Source organism: Sander lucioperca, chromosome 3 (genome assembly GCF_008315115.2).
Source record: "Sander lucioperca isolate FBNREF2018 chromosome 3, SLUC_FBN_1.2, whole genome shotgun sequence".
Taxonomy (NCBI): domain Eukaryota; kingdom Metazoa; phylum Chordata; class Actinopteri; order Perciformes; family Percidae; genus Sander; species Sander lucioperca.
The window spans coordinates 21548262-21566051 of record NC_050175.1 but is presented as its reverse complement, the minus strand read 5'-3'; the positions used below and the strand labels follow the sequence as shown (position 1 = coordinate 21566051).

General features: G+C 38.1%; 1 protein-coding gene across 2 annotated transcripts in view; it reads right to left on the bottom strand.

Annotated features, from left to right (window-relative positions):
• Nucleotides 1-17790, bottom strand: part of gpc5a (glypican 5a) — a 147846-nt gene that overhangs the window by 47234 nt on the left and 82822 nt on the right. For both annotated transcript variants that reach the window (XM_031324339.2, XM_031324338.2), the window contains exon 8: nucleotides 11856-12018. In XM_031324339.2, the coding sequence (XP_031180199.1) occupies nucleotides 11856-12018 (163 nt within the window). The remainder of the gene's footprint in view (nucleotides 1-11855; nucleotides 12019-17790) is intronic.

Genomic DNA, 17790 nt, shown 5'->3' with positions numbered 1-17790 from the left:
TTATTGATATAGCAGACTTTTGGTAGACGGGCTGTGTGTCCGACACCAAGCTGATTATTAAACAGTTCACACAATGATGTGTGCTTGCCCTTTTCATGGTTCATTAACAGGATGAAATGTCCTTTCACATGTAAGCCGCAGCTCATTAAGCCAGCCATTAAATCATGCACGGTATGAGAAAACGATTGAAAAACAGTAATGTGTCATTAAAGATAATGACAACTTACTGTGGTAAAAGTGTTGCGTAACAAAACACAAACACCTGGAAGGTAAATGATAAAGAAAATGCAAGGTTTCCTTTATCTTACAATAAAAATGTCATTATCTATATATTATTAATGTCAAATCAGAAAGCATGTGAATTTCATTTTCATCCAAGCATGGTTTGATATAGAGCAGGAAATGAGGTTCAAACCACAAACACTATGTGTGTATTTCATCTGAAATAAAATCTAATCTGAGCTGTGACCATATGTTAATACACAGAGATATTAATCTGTATGCTTCCATCTGTCCTGTTTTGCAGCTTACTTATGTGTAAGGGTACACATTTTCTTATTGGTAAACAGGCAGCGAGAGAATACTGCTTTTTCTGTGTACTTGAACAAGGACATAAAACAAAGAAAAAAGTAACTGGAAAGTATAAAGTTGTCTGGTCATACAGTAGGCTTTGTCTGTGATCTCCGCTATCTATTTTGCAAAGATATTGTCCCTGCATCCGGGGCTTAGTCGATTAATCTGTGATGAACAAAGTCTCAGATGTTTTAAATGTTTAACCCTGTCAGAGTACACAGCTTCACAGACAGTATTGCTTACATTACCTACCTAATTTTAGGTTTATAAAATATACTATTTTGATGAGTCACTCACATCTGGCATTTCCAGTTGTTGAAAGCAGGCTGAGTTGGAGATAGGTGCATGATTATCCATGAGTAAGATAAGCCCACAGCAAATGGGGGAGGCATTTATGATGAGTCACAAGAGACTGATTACATAAACTAATCCTACACTGAAGTTAAAACCTCAAACAGTCTGTGGATGAGTGGGATGCAGTGGGGTTAATATGTTGTTTAAGGTAGTTTAGTAATCTGGGGCATGTCAAGGTAATTTAGATTTAACTGAGAAAGCAATATTATAAAGGGGGTGCTACATTTGCTTGTATGAAAAGTGCTATATAAATTAAGTCTGATTGATTGATTGATTGATTGATTGATTGATTAAAATAGAGCACATAACATGTAACACACAAAAAACAGGTCCAAAGTAACCACACACCAGGCTCATACTCAATCCCATGCATGGCTTTGAAGAACAGATTAAGCCTAAAATGTAATGGGAGATGCCTTTAATTTTGTAGGTAATGCTGCCAATTTAAGAGTATATTAGCTGACTTTTGTTACTCTATATCTCCATATAGTTGTTGAAGCCTTTAGGGCTGAAACCAAACTGTCAGTGTTAAGATATTTCCTTCTGTTCTGACTGCAGGTCTTAGAGCAACCAATCTTGGATTGGTTTCCGAGCTCTCCACCACTAGTTAAGCAGAAAAAGTTACAAAGAACAGCCAGCAGTGTTTTGAGAAATAGTGTGCATGTTTGGCCAATAACTCCTGAACTGTGAGGTCTAGAATTAACTATCTTCCCTCAGGTTTTTCAGCTCAAGATAAAGCTATAGGATATAGAGGTTTTATTTCTGCTGTCAGAGCGTTTGAGAATCCAAACTGTTTGGCTGTGGTATAAAAATGAAATTGAGTTTTGAAACATAATTCCTAAACACTGAATGATACAGGAATGTCTGTCACTGTGGAGCGTGCTCATTGCTCGATGGTGTTTTAAGCCCCCAACGTCGACTTCAAGGCAGTGCTGCGACCGTTGACTTCAAGGCACCTAACCCTAACCATTGCCTAATCCTAGTGCCTTCCAGGCAGTGCTGCCTGGAAGACGACATTGGGGGCTTAAAACACCAAACACTGTGCTCATCTTCAGGCCAATGTGGACATTGCAAAGGTTTCTTCTTTTTTTCTTCCATTTTATAAATAATAGAACACTCATTAGGCCAACCATTTTGCATTGAGCCTAGAATGGTGTTTCCATTGCAGAAAGATTTCCAGGTGACCATGAACCTTTAGATGGACTACTCAGTAACTAAACCTGTGTTTCAACAAGAGGAACCAGGTATTAAATTAAGTTTCTGTAGGATAGAGCCCGGTGTGAAAAAACCTGCTCAGAGGTAGTACTTTCTGATGGTCCAGGACAGAGTTTGCAGGGCTGACTGTAGCTGATTGGTCAAAGACAGACACTGTGGTTGTTTGAACTTGTGTACTGCTTAATTCATAAAACAAAGAAGTACTCTAGTATTGATATTAGGACGAGGGGTAGACATTTCTGGTTGTTAATTAACAGTCAGCCTCTGTTGTCTGTTTAAAAAAAAGAAGGAAAAGAACACAAAAAGTAGCCTAGTTAAGGTCACAGTGATGATTAACATGATAAATTAGCAATTTCTAAATGGAAAAATGTCACATTTTTACCTGCACAAGTAAAATTGTGATTGTAATTTTTCAAAAAGGCTGAATTAAGATTTATTCTTGTTATCAAATAATTTGCTCCATAAGCTCTGGGAACCCCTAATGGCAGATGGTGTCTTTTTCTGGCAATCTCTGACAGCTACCTCATCCGTCTCCTGATGACAGAAGCCATTTTACTAATGTACTCACAAATGCTTCCTGTTTCATACAGTGTCCTTCACGCTCACCTCCACTGTCTCCAGCTGCAGAAGAATGGTGATGGACTTTGGGTGGAATCCTCTGCACAGTGTGACAATTTTGTTTTTATCTTGATATCAACAGCTTGAGTTTGAGCATTTTCAGATGAATATCTGACCAACGGGGCATACTGTGTGTATTGAGGTGTTACTTATGTACCTTGGATGCTGCTGCCTTTCTTGGTTCTTGGAGCTGGCCTGTCTCCAGTCTATTATGTGGCCTTTTGATAGTTTGACCACTTCAGTTCCAATTATTCTCTCTCCATTTGCTTTCACCCAGCTACATTTCCCACTCCAAATGGCTTCCCAGTGTCATTGCTATCAGCTTGATGGCTTGCATGTAGACGAGGTGACTGATGGTAGCCCTCTTCATGATCCTTTATCTGCTCTTCATGGTGATCTGACTAAAAGGTTAAAGCCTATGCAGAACAGCAGCAGGGACGACACATTACGTCGGTATGGAGCAGCAAACGATAGGCACTTGTGTGATCTAGCAGCTTTTAGTGGTTTCTCCACAAGTCCATCAAGTTTCTGATGAAAGCTCTTAGTGTGTTGTTGACCTTGTATACTGCAAGACGCTCCAGGGATTCATGAGTGCAGCACTGAGTTTATGGCTTTATGGTTGTTCATCCAGTCTACAGCTGAGCACTATGGCTGAAATCAACATCATGACAATAAGAATATCTTTGGAAGATGTAGTTTGTGCTGCTGCTGAACTGTATTGCATGATACAGAGAGGGGTTTCTGTTACTAAGCCTACCTTCATTTATATCAAATCCAAGGTCACATAAACTAATCAAATAAACTGAGGATTACCACAATGAACTGTGTATCACTATCACGAAGTACATCAGAAAACTCTTCACACCAGTAAACAAAAAATGATTTTGCTTTTACAATTTGCTTAAAAACATAATTTGGGCAAAAAAGTTTGGTATTAATATAAACTAATAAATCATCCAGCTCTAATCCCAGTGGAAGCCATGCTACTTTATGTCACTAGTTACTTTGCAGAATAAGATTTTGCATACAAAACAACGATTATCTTATAAAATATGATGCATTTTTAAACTACCCTACAGTATGTAAAGTACTTAAAAGTAGCTCCACCTCAACCAACCCTTTATAAGTACTTCTTACTTACTTCGTACTAAACTTTTACTAATACTACTTTTACATAATTCATATTTTGAATGCAGGGCTTTTACATGTTATGGTGTAATTTCACAGTGGAGTACTGCTACTTTAACTTAAGTAAAACGATCTGAATACTGCTTCCTCCACTGTCTAATCCAGACTGTGCTTGGTTCGTCTGTTTCAACTTGCAGTCGTAGAGCGACAGCTCTGCCTTCAGAAGCTGGTGCTTTGGGCCTCTGCTGTAGTTTCCAATCCCCCTCTGAGTGTTGCTTGTGTATTGACACATATGTCCTTTCAGCTTCAACACTGTGATGTCTGACAGGATTTTCCATGCTGGACAGTAGTTGGATGGTGCTATTCCCTTGTGTATGGTATGTTTCATGATCAGTATTGTCCTGCCTTGTGCTAGCCAGTCACAGTGGGAGTCTGCTGTTAACTGGTTCATTTATGCTGCTTGGCGGCAAATGCAGCACTATTAAGTTCTGCAACCAGTGGGTGTGGATCATTTCAAGACCAATTTGCTTTTTTAATGATGACTGGTTTCTGCTCTGAAAGATTGCAATGGTCCAGTTTTTGGGTCACCCAGCATTTGTGTGAATAGAATATCCTTTCACCCAAACATGTATTTACGCAGGTCTACAGTTCCAGTCCCAACTCATAAGTCATATTTCAACATTAGCTGCTTAAGATTTCACTGCAGATAGATAGATCAGCTACAGCAGTTGGCTCCTCAATGGCACTGAGACTAACATTCAACACAACCAGCCACCCTGCCAGAGCAAAAACAAACAGCATAAACATTCTCCCATGTAACAGCATTACTACTGTGGCTACAATTAAGGCTCTTCATTTTCCTTTTTTTTTTTTAACCTATTTTCACTGAAAATATTTTTACAGGGATAAGACTGGTATTTTCATTTAGATTTTTTTTTTTTTTTTTGTATGTTCACCACAGTTTATGGTGAACAAGTCAGAATAGTTCCATGAACACAAAGTAAGTGTGTTTGTGCAATAAATAAAATGTGTGTATTTTCTAATCGTATTTTTACTAAGCTTATAATAATGAACCCTAGTTACAGTGTACAATAGTGAATTGAAGAACTACTGTTCATAAAACAATGTATTTTTTAGTCATTTAGCTGTAACTTTTTAACCAATTTATCAAAATGTACCTATTTAGTAAGAGCCGCTTACTTTACTATTTGTGCAATGTATTTCATTGTTAAATACTCATAATTTACTTAGCAACTGGCATACAGCATTTGACCATGAAACTGCACTATTTGGAAAGGTATAATGGTACAATCTTTCAGACACATGAAAGTCTTTGACGAATCACTTAGTTATTAATTAGGTCAGTAAGTTAATTTAATCGAGTGATAATCAGACAACCTAGGAGTCCACCCAGTAAGGCACACTGGTCAAAAGCTTACGAGACACACTGCTGTAAATGATTTTGATTCCATTATTACCAGCATAGAGAAGGGCAGGAGTCACAGCAGGTGACCTAATTTGATCTCACACTGTAATGAGGATAAAGATCTATCTAACAGGCACAGCAAAGTACTACAAGGCTCCCAGTGATAGGCCTATTACTGTATATGCCCAACTAAGTGGCCTTCATGCAATTCCCTATCTCTCAGATCTCTCATTATTTAGAGCTGGAACATAAAACAACATAAATTATGACAGAAAATTTGTTTTTACTAAATATGTGCAGATCCCCCCCCCCCCCCCCCCGTTGGATGCTGTCATAGAAATAATCACTTGACATTAAATAGCTGAGGATTTCTGCATGCAACAGCTGCATTCAGTCATTTACCACCAGCCTGCGGGGTAGAAGCTCGAATAACATCAAATATTCTCCTGCTGAGACACTATTAATTAATAAGAGTCATAGTAAAGCAGCCTCTCCTCTTCCCCTCATTGTGCTTACTTGCTAGAAATCGATTGGTGTCTCCACTGCTGCCACTGTGTCTGGCAGATGTCTTTTTGCAGTGCAACGCTAACGCTGCAAGCAGTCACAGTATCTGCAGCTGAACCACGCCAGGTCAGATAAGAGGCATGGAGCTGCCTGTTGGGGTTGGAGCATGAAAAAACCTTTTAGTTGTTCTCCACTCGAGGCGTTGTTGACAGGTCACAGAAATCCAAGATTCAGTGGTGGATTAAGGGAACGTAAGGAAAACCTGTATTTTTCTTCTAGTATGTAGCCAGTAACTGAAGGTGTATGTGTGTTCTTCTTTTGGCCATGCTAGCAGCACGGCTCTAAGGATGGCAATGTCAGTCGGTCGGCTCACTACTTTAATCCAGACTGAAATATCTCAACAACTGTTGGATGCATTGCCATAGAATTTTGTACAGACATTAATGATCCCCAGATGAATAATCTAATGACTCTGATGATCCCCTGACTTATAGCTGAACCAGCAGATCAAGATTTTCAATTATCCAGTGAAATATCTCAACATCTATTGGATGGATCGGTACAAAATTCGGTACAAATGTTCGTGGTACCCAGGCAATGAACCCGGACATCTTTCGTGAATACTCTGACTTCTCTTCTGCCACTAGCAGGTTTATAATTGTGGCTTTGAGAGAATGTCTCAACAACTATTTGATATATTGACATTCATGTTCCCTTTGGGATGAAGTGTAATAACTTTGGTGATCCTCTGACTTTTCCTCTAGCTCCATCATCTGATCAAAATTCCAGTCCAATACTTTTGTTTTAGACCAAATACTTGCAAAAACTAATGATATTCCCATCAGCCTCAGCTGTACTTTGCATTTAGTGATAAACAGCAAGTGTTAGCATGCTAACACATAACGGTGAACATTGCAAACAGTATACCCACTTAACATCTACATGGTAGCATTGTCTTTGTGAGCATATTAGCATGCTGAAATTAGCATTTAGCTCAAAGCATCACTGTGCTCAAGTACAGCATCACAGAGCTGCTAGCATGGCTAAGAGTTTGTTATTGTCTTAAAACTGTGTAGTGATTAATAAGGCACCATAGCTAAAATGGCAAATCTGGATTTATTATATTCATATCTGAGCAGTGTAAGCTTTTTATGTGATTAAACCAGGTGTATAATTGTCTCATCAGGCTCAATCATAAAGTAGGGCTGCAGCAGAAAATTGTCTCATCCCAAATACTTGAGACCCTTCGGCTTTACCTTATTTACCAAAATGAAGTTCTCGACATCAACGCAAAAATGTATCTTCTGTTATTTGGGAGTGTAAAGGTGTCTAATTACACAAAGATCTGAATTTATGCAATAAGTAGATAAAAGGAGTTTAACCCTTTTACACAATGCACACAGCCACAGTCTGGGCCAATACAGCTCCACAGACATTATAGCTAGCTTTTCTTAATGAGTATTCCAATTATGTCTATTATAATTGGTAATTATGATCCTGGTTATGATGCTTTACATGCATTGTAATATGCTGCAATACACAACACTGTCATATTACAATAGTTCTGACATTAAGGTGCTAGTTCTCATTAGTGTTAAATGTGTATTTCATTTTATTAAGGAGGAATGTGTGTGTTTGCTGAAGTAATTGGCAGGTCTGTAATAACTGCAAAAACAGGGCTTGATGTGGAACAAAAATGCATGAAAGACTCTGGATAGATACTCTCTCTCTGGTTTGTCTTGGATCCCTGAGTTTTCTGCTTTCACCATGTGCTTTTAAAAATTCTCTGGTGATGAGCCTAATTGTATTTTTAGCTCAGCGATCTGGAGTACAATGCAGTAAATAGTGGCCTGCTGCAGTTGCTAAACATTCTAAACATGCATTCATTCTAAAGGGTGAACTGCTCACATTGTTGCTTCTTGTCACATACGTCACATTCTCATAATCAGTAATTCTACTTATTAGGATAATCACTTATAAATCAGGCCTGTATTGTCAGTATTGAGCTTATCCCATTTTATTTCCTTATCTTTTTGATCTATCGTCAGCATGTTCTGCTGATAAACGTCAAAGATACAAAGGAGAGGGATTATGGATAATTGCCAAGAAAGAAATCCAAATTATATTATACATGGTGTTTAACTTTCTGGAACAAGATGGCAATATCACTGTACTCAATTTACGTAGATAGATTGACACGCTCGTCATAAAATGGCAGCTGAAAATATATCACGCAATCTTATAAATGCTATATAGTCTAAGATTTGAAACTCAGAATTGTTGACTCTTAAAACTGTAAAAAAAGATCAGAACACAAACCGCCACATTACATATTATCACTCAAACTGTGATTCCACTCACTTGTGTCTTGTGAATGACATTTATGCTATTTAAAGTTCTGTAAATTGGTTTTTATCTCAAATTCATGGATTGTTTTTCCTGTTTCTATGGTTGCAGGTTTCTGGTTTTGTAGTTGTATTTGATAATGTATTTCTATCTCTACAGCTTTCCATTTTGAACACAGACTGAAATAAAAACTAACTACGTTTATTAATTGTGTATCATCACCACTGTGATTTAGCCTCATGGTAGCCATCAACTCTGGTGCTGCAGTAAGATGTAGCAACTATTCAGAACTGTGTTTCTCCCAACATGTAAAACTAAATGAATTACATTTTCCATCCATGGAGAACAATGGCAATGTGTCTGATGACAACTCTGCACAGCTGATTCAGATTTGCACTACTTGCTTGTCTGATCTGAGACAGAGTGTGATGATCACAGAGCATCCCAGACACAGTAGCCAGCCAGTCTCCATGCACTAGGAGCTCTGTGATGTAGAAAATCAATATATGTGCTATTTAGCATACGATGTAATCAGGAAACTTTTACTGACTTAAATTTTCAAATTTCAATTACAATTTTGCAAAATGACTGCCAAGTTAACGGAGCACTTATTATGTTGATTATTGTACTTTCCTGTATGAAGTGACCGAAATATAATACAGTTTCTATTTCTTACCAGAAGTTTGCCATCAGTGTTATGCTCACAGGTTATCATTTGTCATTCTTGACTGGTTACCATTCTAAAGAGGGCGGGTCTACCTAGTATGAGCTTGTCAGAGGGCAGAGTAGAGAGACAGTGACGCATCCAACAAGTCCTCCAAATTCCGACAACATACGTTGTTTGCATGACCTCTAGAATGACACACAGAAGCTTAGTCAGATCTGACGTTCCTATCGACAGGACTACAAGGTTTGTCTGTGCCTTCCAAAACTGTTATAAATCACTAAAAATAAATCCGTAATGTGATAACGTTATGGTTAAGGTTTGGCCACAAAAAAAACTTAGGTTTAGGGAAACAGGTTAAAATGGCTACTTGGTTAAAGCAGTTGTTAACTTTTATAAAAATACATTTTGTCATATTTGCAGAAATATTCAATATATCCTGACAGTCTGAGAGACAGCTGCTCTTATGCTTTGTCACCTCACTTCCTTGTTTACTTGTGATAATTACTACAGCCCCTAGAGGTCACCGCCTAACAATTAATGTAAATATGGGTCGTTATAAGCTGCTTGCACAATCGACCTATACAGTCGTTTTATGGGTGAGGACGGTAAAACATGTTTTAGTGTACTGTTCAGCTGTAAAAAGAGAACATTTGCTCCGGCCAGTGGGCGGTACTTTTTTGGGCTGGACTGTTTACAGCTAAACAGTACACTAATATATGTTACTGAAAACATTTGAGACGAAAAATAGGCAATGTTGTTGCACTCTGTTGTTCACACGAAAATTGCCACAAATAGTTGTGTGGCAAATTTAAAAAAAAAGAGAACTAGAGGGAAAAGTTCAAACCCAGCTTGAATGTTGGATTGTTCTTTTCGGGAATTGATCAAACACAGCCCCCGGAATCCGACGTCAACAAGCATGAAGCATACTGGCAGCTCATGTTCCCCATATGAGGACGTTATCATTACTCCTTACTGCCAGCTGTGGTGAGGTTAGTGCTTCCTTGTGGGGCATGACGAGGTCAGAAGCCAAATATCAATACTGTATATCTCTAACATTCACATAATAATCCATTCCACACCATGTTGGCTGACTGAACAAGTGGACTACTATTCGGCTATTATACCTCTCTAACAGATATTTGTGCTAACTTCCACTCCTCTTAGCCACAGATGACTCATACAATTCTGTCTGCTGCCTACATTAGCAGACCAGGTATTGTGTGAATGCAAGTGTTTATTTGTGACTAACAGTATCACAGGATTTGTTAAAAATGAGGGTTTAACATGTGACTATTAACCTGTGTCATACACCAGTTGGTGCCTGAACGTGTTATATGTCTATGTTGGTTTAACTTGGTTACAAACAATGATGATGGAGAATGATTCAGTGGACAGTGGGTGCTTGTTTATCTGTGACCTTTGTTCACTCCTACAGGTTGAAGAGGTGTTTTTGATTAAACCACCTGGAATATATTTTCTATTTGAATTGTGCTTGCATATAAACACAAAAAACACATTAGTTGGACTGATTTGATTTGTTTTCTAAAAGGGAAGACCCAATTAAGACTGGAGTCCAAAAACTGTACTTTTCTTCAAGATGATTTGAGGGAATATTTTTATTCCTGTTCATAAAATATAATGGATAGTACTTACATTAAGTATTTGCCGTGCTTTCAAGCTGCTTTATATTGTGTAAGACTATTTTTCAGTAAGCGAGAGCAATAATACATCATGTTTTAATGTTGCCGTATCCTTGGCTTGCATATTTTACTAATTCATTTAATTCTATTACAACAATAAAACCCAAAGAAAAATACCTACACCAAACAGCAGCTAAAAAGAAATAAATCCATTTTGTAGCAATAAACGCAAAAAACTGTAGAAACCTGCAGGGACTGACCAGAGGTCTGGTTCAGGTTGGGAATCCTCTGTATTTGTGTGAGGGTCAGGCAGCAGGGGACAGATGCTCGACAGAGGTCACGACAGACAGTGGGTCATAAATATGGGAGACAGGCTGATCTGGCCCATGACAAGGAAAGGGCGGCTCTACTGTAATGGGTGATAAATGTCAAAGCCTCCCCACAGCCTCAGATGAGCGATTGTTAAGCAGCTTCCCTGAGCCTGAGCTGCTAAAGCCTCGAGACAGACTGACAAGCAGTAAAGGAAACATTTACACAGATAGAACGGCTTGTTTGGATGACCCCGCTGTCCCCATAGGCAAAATGAGAAAGGTGATTAATCAGGTTGTTAGCATGTTTGATGGAGAGTAGAGGAGAGAGGAGACAGGTAACAAAATGAAGAGGAGAGCTCCGCTGCTGTGATTCATCAGGGGTTACTGATCCTCTGAGGAGCAATAATTTTTAAAGTAATGGGCCTTGATTGCAATAATGTCCCCCATAGCAACTATTATCTTTAATGACTATTATTATAGCTGTCATAAAATGGAGAGTGAAGCAAGTCTTATTAAACTATAGTAATATGCCACTGCACCTTCAAATGTCTAGTTTTATTTTTTTAATTCTGCAACTTTAAAAAATAGATCTACCCTATTAGCCTTTTACTCTACCTCTATGAGGTTGAATTTGAATGCATGCATGGAAAATTAAGAAGCATAAGAACATACATATGTATTCCTTGTTATATTTATTTGTGCTTTGTGAAACTTGATTTTTATCCACATATTTTATCTAATTCATTGTGAGTCTGTGTTATATGTTTTGATTATATGTTTTATGTTTAGTAATGTTTATTTGTCAGGAACCATGTACAAAAACTCTTGACCCCATACAAAGAGAAGAGATATACAATGAACACAAAATGCAATCGTAGATCCAAACATACATATAAATTTAAATCATTACACCCAATCCTACAAGTACAAATTAGAATATATTACCACTCAAATGATATATTCTTGATATATAACTCTACCTCCTTAGGGCAAAATATAACAACTGGGTAATAATGTCTTCACATGGTTAACAGGTTAATTGTTCAATAAAATTAAGAAAAGATGAGACTTACATTTGGAGACTCTGGAGACTTTCCTCTTCACCTCTCCACCACCTGAACCACCACAGCCGTCTTCATCATCACAGTCGCCACTGTAACGTCCCTCTGCGTCTCCACTTCCTGTTTCAATCTGGTCCAGTGACCCCAGTTTAGGAATGGACTTTCCCTGCAACAGCTAGTAAAAAAGACAGAAAAAAACACTTGTTTAGTTAATATGTCGACATTTCTTAATAAAATGAAATCAGTTTAAAAGTATTAACTGAGTTTATGTGCCCACGCTTTAAAAGTTGCTGTGTTTCCTGCTGCAAGACGCATTATATCTACATGTTATGTATATCATATTCACTATCAAAATTCACAGCAGAAAAAGTGAAAAAGGTCCTCCCATGGCAAGGACAGTACAGAATATGCATTCAGAAAATGAAGAGAAAAACGGGGAGAAAATGCAAAATACCTGCTGATTATGCTGCTAATCACCCACAGTCCTCTAAGTAATACAAAACTATGCATCTACTGAATGACTGCAAATGGCGTATTTGTAAAAATAATTCTGCCCAGTTTTTTTCTGTATTCCATGCTTTTAATATTAAAAATAAATATTTAAATTCCCTTTTTGTCTGTTTGTTTGTTTTTTTTTTTTGTTTTTTTTAAACGCCAACAGTTTACTGATCGGCAGCACCTACAAACTACAATGAAACCATAGTATGTGTTACATGACGCTCACCCTTCCGGTCGCAGTGGCCTGCAGAGCAGCTAAACTTTCTGCTGTATTGCTGTGCAGCAGAATCTCAATCAAAGACTTTGTGAACGTGATACGAGGGGAAATGCATACGCTAATTGGCTCATTTAAATTCATGGTGCGTCATTGGAAACAAGACAAAACACTTTATGTTGATCAAAAAGGTATTGTCTATGCTAATTAGTTACTGTTGTGGTTCAGTGCAGGCAAGCAAAAGTGTTGGGGTTGCTGCTACGGCTGAGCTGAATGGGACATATCTGTGCTGGTAATTAGCCTGTCTGGAGTCTCAGCTCCGTAATGGTGACAGGTTAGACGATGGAGAATATTTAGAGTTTGGGCAATCAAAGCATTCCTTCCACCGTCTTTCCATTTATATCTGACTAAACTTTTATTACATGATGCAGAATAATGAGTTTCTGTGGTGACTAAGATTAACCTGATGTGGTCACAGTCCAGGAGGTAGAGCATTGCTCGAGGGCTCAATATGTGGAGTTCAAAGTCTGTCGCCTCTGAGACCCGTTAGCTAAGGATACAGCATATTGCAATAATTAGTCTGCACATGTGAGACAATATGCTACCTGAGCTTTAAAATTCACTTATTTCTAGTTTACAAGAAGGTGAATGCTTCAGATGTATAAATTAACCTTTGTATACATGTATATGTGTGTGAGTAAGAGCAAACATGCTGTTTTCTTTCACACATATGAACTCAATCAAGATCTTAGGTCAAGTCTCAAGTCACAACTTATTCTCTAGAAACTTTAATATATGAGGAGAATTTTTCTTATCGTCAAAAAAAAACATAGGAAGATCAACAATAAATAGATGCCATTAACAACCATTGCCTATGTGGCCAAAACATTATTAATCTAGACACACAACATATAAACACATCATTGACTGGTGTTCTACTGAGTGAAATGTTCCTTCATTACAATAAACATGGGCACTGTATTTTATTTTGAGTTGATCCCACACACCGTCATGCTGCCGTAAATACTCACTAGCACAACAAATCTGCAACTGAAAACAGTGCCCAATACAATGCACTTATTTACTCTATTTTGAGTATTCTGTTAAAAACTACATTGCTATTTATCCATTGTTAAAGAAAGTATATATTCATGACCTGTTTTTAAAGACTTACATCTTCAATAAGAACCATTGGACTTAGGGCTGATAGCCACATACAGGGTAGGACAGTAGGAACGTAATGAGAAACGGATTGTTGGTTTTGGTCTTTTCATTGAATTTGTCATCAGCCTTAATCTTTAACATTGTTAGATGAATACTATTAATTAGACAAGTGACTTAAATAAAAGCAGGGTAAAAAAAAACATAAGTTAACACAAAAAAGGAGACAAGAGAGCGATAATTTAATGTAATCTCTATGAATAAGTAGAATTTGCTTTCACATTCATAACACACACTAGGGCTGCATGATTATGGCCAAAATAATAACCACGATTATTTTGATCAATATTGAGATCACGTTTAATTATCACGTTTATTTGTTGATTTTAACCAAAACTAATTTTATTGTCACATAGGCTAATTATAACTGCTTTCACATCCATATTGTGCTACATTCCTGGCAATACATCCATATTGTGCCTTCATATTGTGCTACATTCCTCCTTTGTTGAAGGATACTATGAAGGAGTATGCCATTTCAGCTGTTGTGTGACCGCTTTCCACACATGCGTGTTTGCCGTGAAAAGATACAGGCAACGCAATTTTCTGTTCATGTTAACGGTGCATGTTAAAATGCCCGGTATCTACCGGATGAAATAGCAACGCGGATTTCGTTAGAGGCAACAGAAACATCGCTGCATGTCACGCTAGTAAATGCCATAGTAAAGAAAAAATGTACTTCATTATAAATGTATTAATTCTTTTGGCAAAATTTCACATTCATAAGTGTAAATTCAGCACTAAAAAACCTTGTTTTGTACTTTTTCTCCATAAAGTTGAAAATTATATTAATTTGATTTCTGGCTCAAACAACAAAAAGGCTGTTAAAACTGTCAACATATGGTCCTCTTTCTCTTTGTAGCTTCCCCTGGCAATCTTGTTCTATATTTTGTTTATTCTTTTATTGTTGTATGTTTTGGCTTTTTACATGTGATTTGTAAAAAAAAAAAAAAAAAATGTCACGCTAGTAAACACTAATAACACAGCAGGTAACGTTAGCCTACCATTAGCTACAGTAGTAAATTAATTAAACACGGCTAAAATGCTGACAGCTAAACGGTGTAGTGTGACTGTATTTCACTGTAGAGGGATTCCAACAGCGAGACGTACAACAGTCTGCTGCTAAAGCTATGAGCTAAAAGACTCAGACTAGCACTGGTCACTTCTGCCGTCTGAAAAACAACACAGACGGGACAAAATGTTGCTTTACTGGTTAACTGGTAAACCTTGTGACCGACTTATGACCGACTGCTATCTGTTTATCTGTTCTGAATTTTCCTCACGTTACTCTGTCCTCTGTGACTGTCTAGCTACATCTAAACTAAGCTGCGCGGTGCAGGGAACAACTCTGATTGGCTCATGGAGGCACGTGATCAGACAGTGGTTTACGGAGCTTTGAAAAAAAAAAAAACTTTGATACGGAGCGCTCCATGAACGGAATGACGCATTTAAAATATCGCTCGATCACGTGAATTTGATCGTGGGAAGCCAAAATCGTGATCGTGATTAAAATTTGATTAATTGTGCAGTCCTAACACACACGTTTTAAAAGAAAACATAAGCATGTGCTTTTGGTTTGGTTTGCATCAAACAGTAGTAATTCATTAATAAAGCTTTGTTAGTTGATGATATTTCACAGCAAAATCATTAGTTCCGAAGCCGTGGAAACATTTGTCATGATTGACCAAGTCTGTCAATCAGCAGGCCACTCGATTCTTTTACTCTTCAGGGCCAGGGGAGTTACAACTCTGTGTTTGATTATATCGAATAGCTGTACTGCTCTTTCTGACACACAATGAAGCGAGCCTGAATGACCTAACTGTGTTATTAGCCTCACTTCTGTGAATGACATGGGGCTTTGTCTAACACTGGCAGGTGCTCTGATTTCGTTCAATGCATCTCCAGATGAGAAACTGCTCTGAGTAGGCACCCTTGGGCAGGCTTCTGGCTGTTATTGTAGTGTGTGGCAAGTTAATGATCACCATATTCCAATTGTTCTTTTCAACAAAACTGCCCACACACTTAAAATTGCTGCACCAATTATGAGCTAACACTACATGAGCTAATGACGAACAACACCTTTTCTGCAGTAAACAAGATAATCATTTGTTCCGTTCAGGCGTTTATGGGGCAAGAGAGAACACAAAATATTTTGAGATTATTTTATGATCTGATTTACCCTGCTTTATTAGTAGATATTTTTTTAGTTCCTATTTGCTATAGCTGCTCTTTAGCGTTGATGTAATCTCGCATTGCCAGACCTTCCTCCACAGCGCTGCAGAGGAGGGTCTGGCTAGTCCTCACAGCAGTCCAGGATGGGAGAGAAACGTGCCCTGGTTTATTGTTGTTGTTGTAAGTTTATTTGATTAGGACAATGCACATTAATCAACATTTTTGTAAATGCGCCAGTGTTAGCCAGTAGGCTAATTTTCAACTGTAGTCCTAGTATTGGCATGTCTATTAACCAATCACAATCGTCATGGGTGCTAAGCGCCGCACAGAGCCACAGTGCCGCTGCTAATAGCCTCGGGAAGGAACTTGTTTTGGTGGAACGTGTGTACGTTCAAATGTTGTTTTAGTCGTGCAACAGAAAACTCAGATTGAACAGATAGTCTAGCTAGCTGTTTGGATTTACCCTGCAGAGATCTGAGGAGCAGTTAACCATAGTCCTCATAAATCGACCAGAGTTTAAAATTCCAACACAAAGAAAGCGGAATGTAACAGACATCCAGCCGAAAAGAAGGACATAGGGCGTAATTTCCAGCAGCAACGGAGCAATCCCGGAAGTGGAAGGTCGTGGATATAGACTAGTGTTGAAGCAAATTTAAATTACTATGGTTTAAGCATTAGAAAGACTGAAATAGGAACATATTGTAGCAATCAATATACAGCAACGACAACCAGGATGGCCACATGATAAATCATATTATACAGTTCCCGCAAATTAAAAAAAAAATAGAACATTTCAAAACATTCAATTTCCATGAAAGACACCCTATTATGATGGATATAGTGTTTTCTGTCTTAGTTGCCTTGCATTTTATATAAATCTTTCCAAGACAATAATCTCCTCATTAGAGAGCTAACTCAACATATTACCTTCAGACAACAAAAAAACAAACCAGGGTTCTTCAACTAATTTTTAACAAACAGATGCTTGTTCAAAGTCACTGCAGTGGGCGCCTGGATAGCTCACCTGGTTGAATGTGCACCCCATGTACTAGGCTCAGTCCTTGACACAGCAGTCGCGGCTTTGATTCCGACCCGCGGCCCTTTGCTGCATGTCATTCCCCTTCTCTCTCTCTCTCTCTCTCTCTCTCTCTCTCTCTCTCTCTCTCTCTCTCTTTCTCTCTCTCTCTCTCAAATCTTCAGCCGTCCTGTATAATAAAGGCCTAAAATTCCCCCCAAAAATTCTTAGTCACTGCACATGGGGCAATGGAACACAAAATGAAAGAAATCCTCAACAACACAGAGATCACAAACCACACATAAACGCTGCTCTTCAGAAATACCTTTGTATCTGACTTCCTCAATTTCCAGGTAGAAGTTCTTAATTGAGCACATAGGGACCTCTGCCCTCACTTCATGGTACTGTAATCTTCTTTTATTTGACATAGTTTCTGAGCTTTAGCTTTGTCATCCTGGTTTGACTGTATTTATATTACACTGCAACTTAGTCCTGAAAATAAAATGTAAGTCAGAAAGGGACAAAAGCTCATCAGAATAATCCTGGTCGTGATCCACCTCTCCACTTTGTAAAATTGTTAAAGAATGGACAGTGTCTGTGCTTGTTTACGCTAATGCTGTCACACAATAGCTGATGAAATCCATTCAGACATTGCACATACTGTTGGTAACTGTGTTGTAAAATCAATCATTCTGAAGTGTGCAGTCTTTACTCTGTTAGTGGAAAATAAAGTGATGTGGAAAGCTTTTGTGACACATACTCTGCGTCAATCAACAGGTACTGTGAACTAACGTGCTGGGTGCTCTGTAATTAGTTCAGAAAAAAAT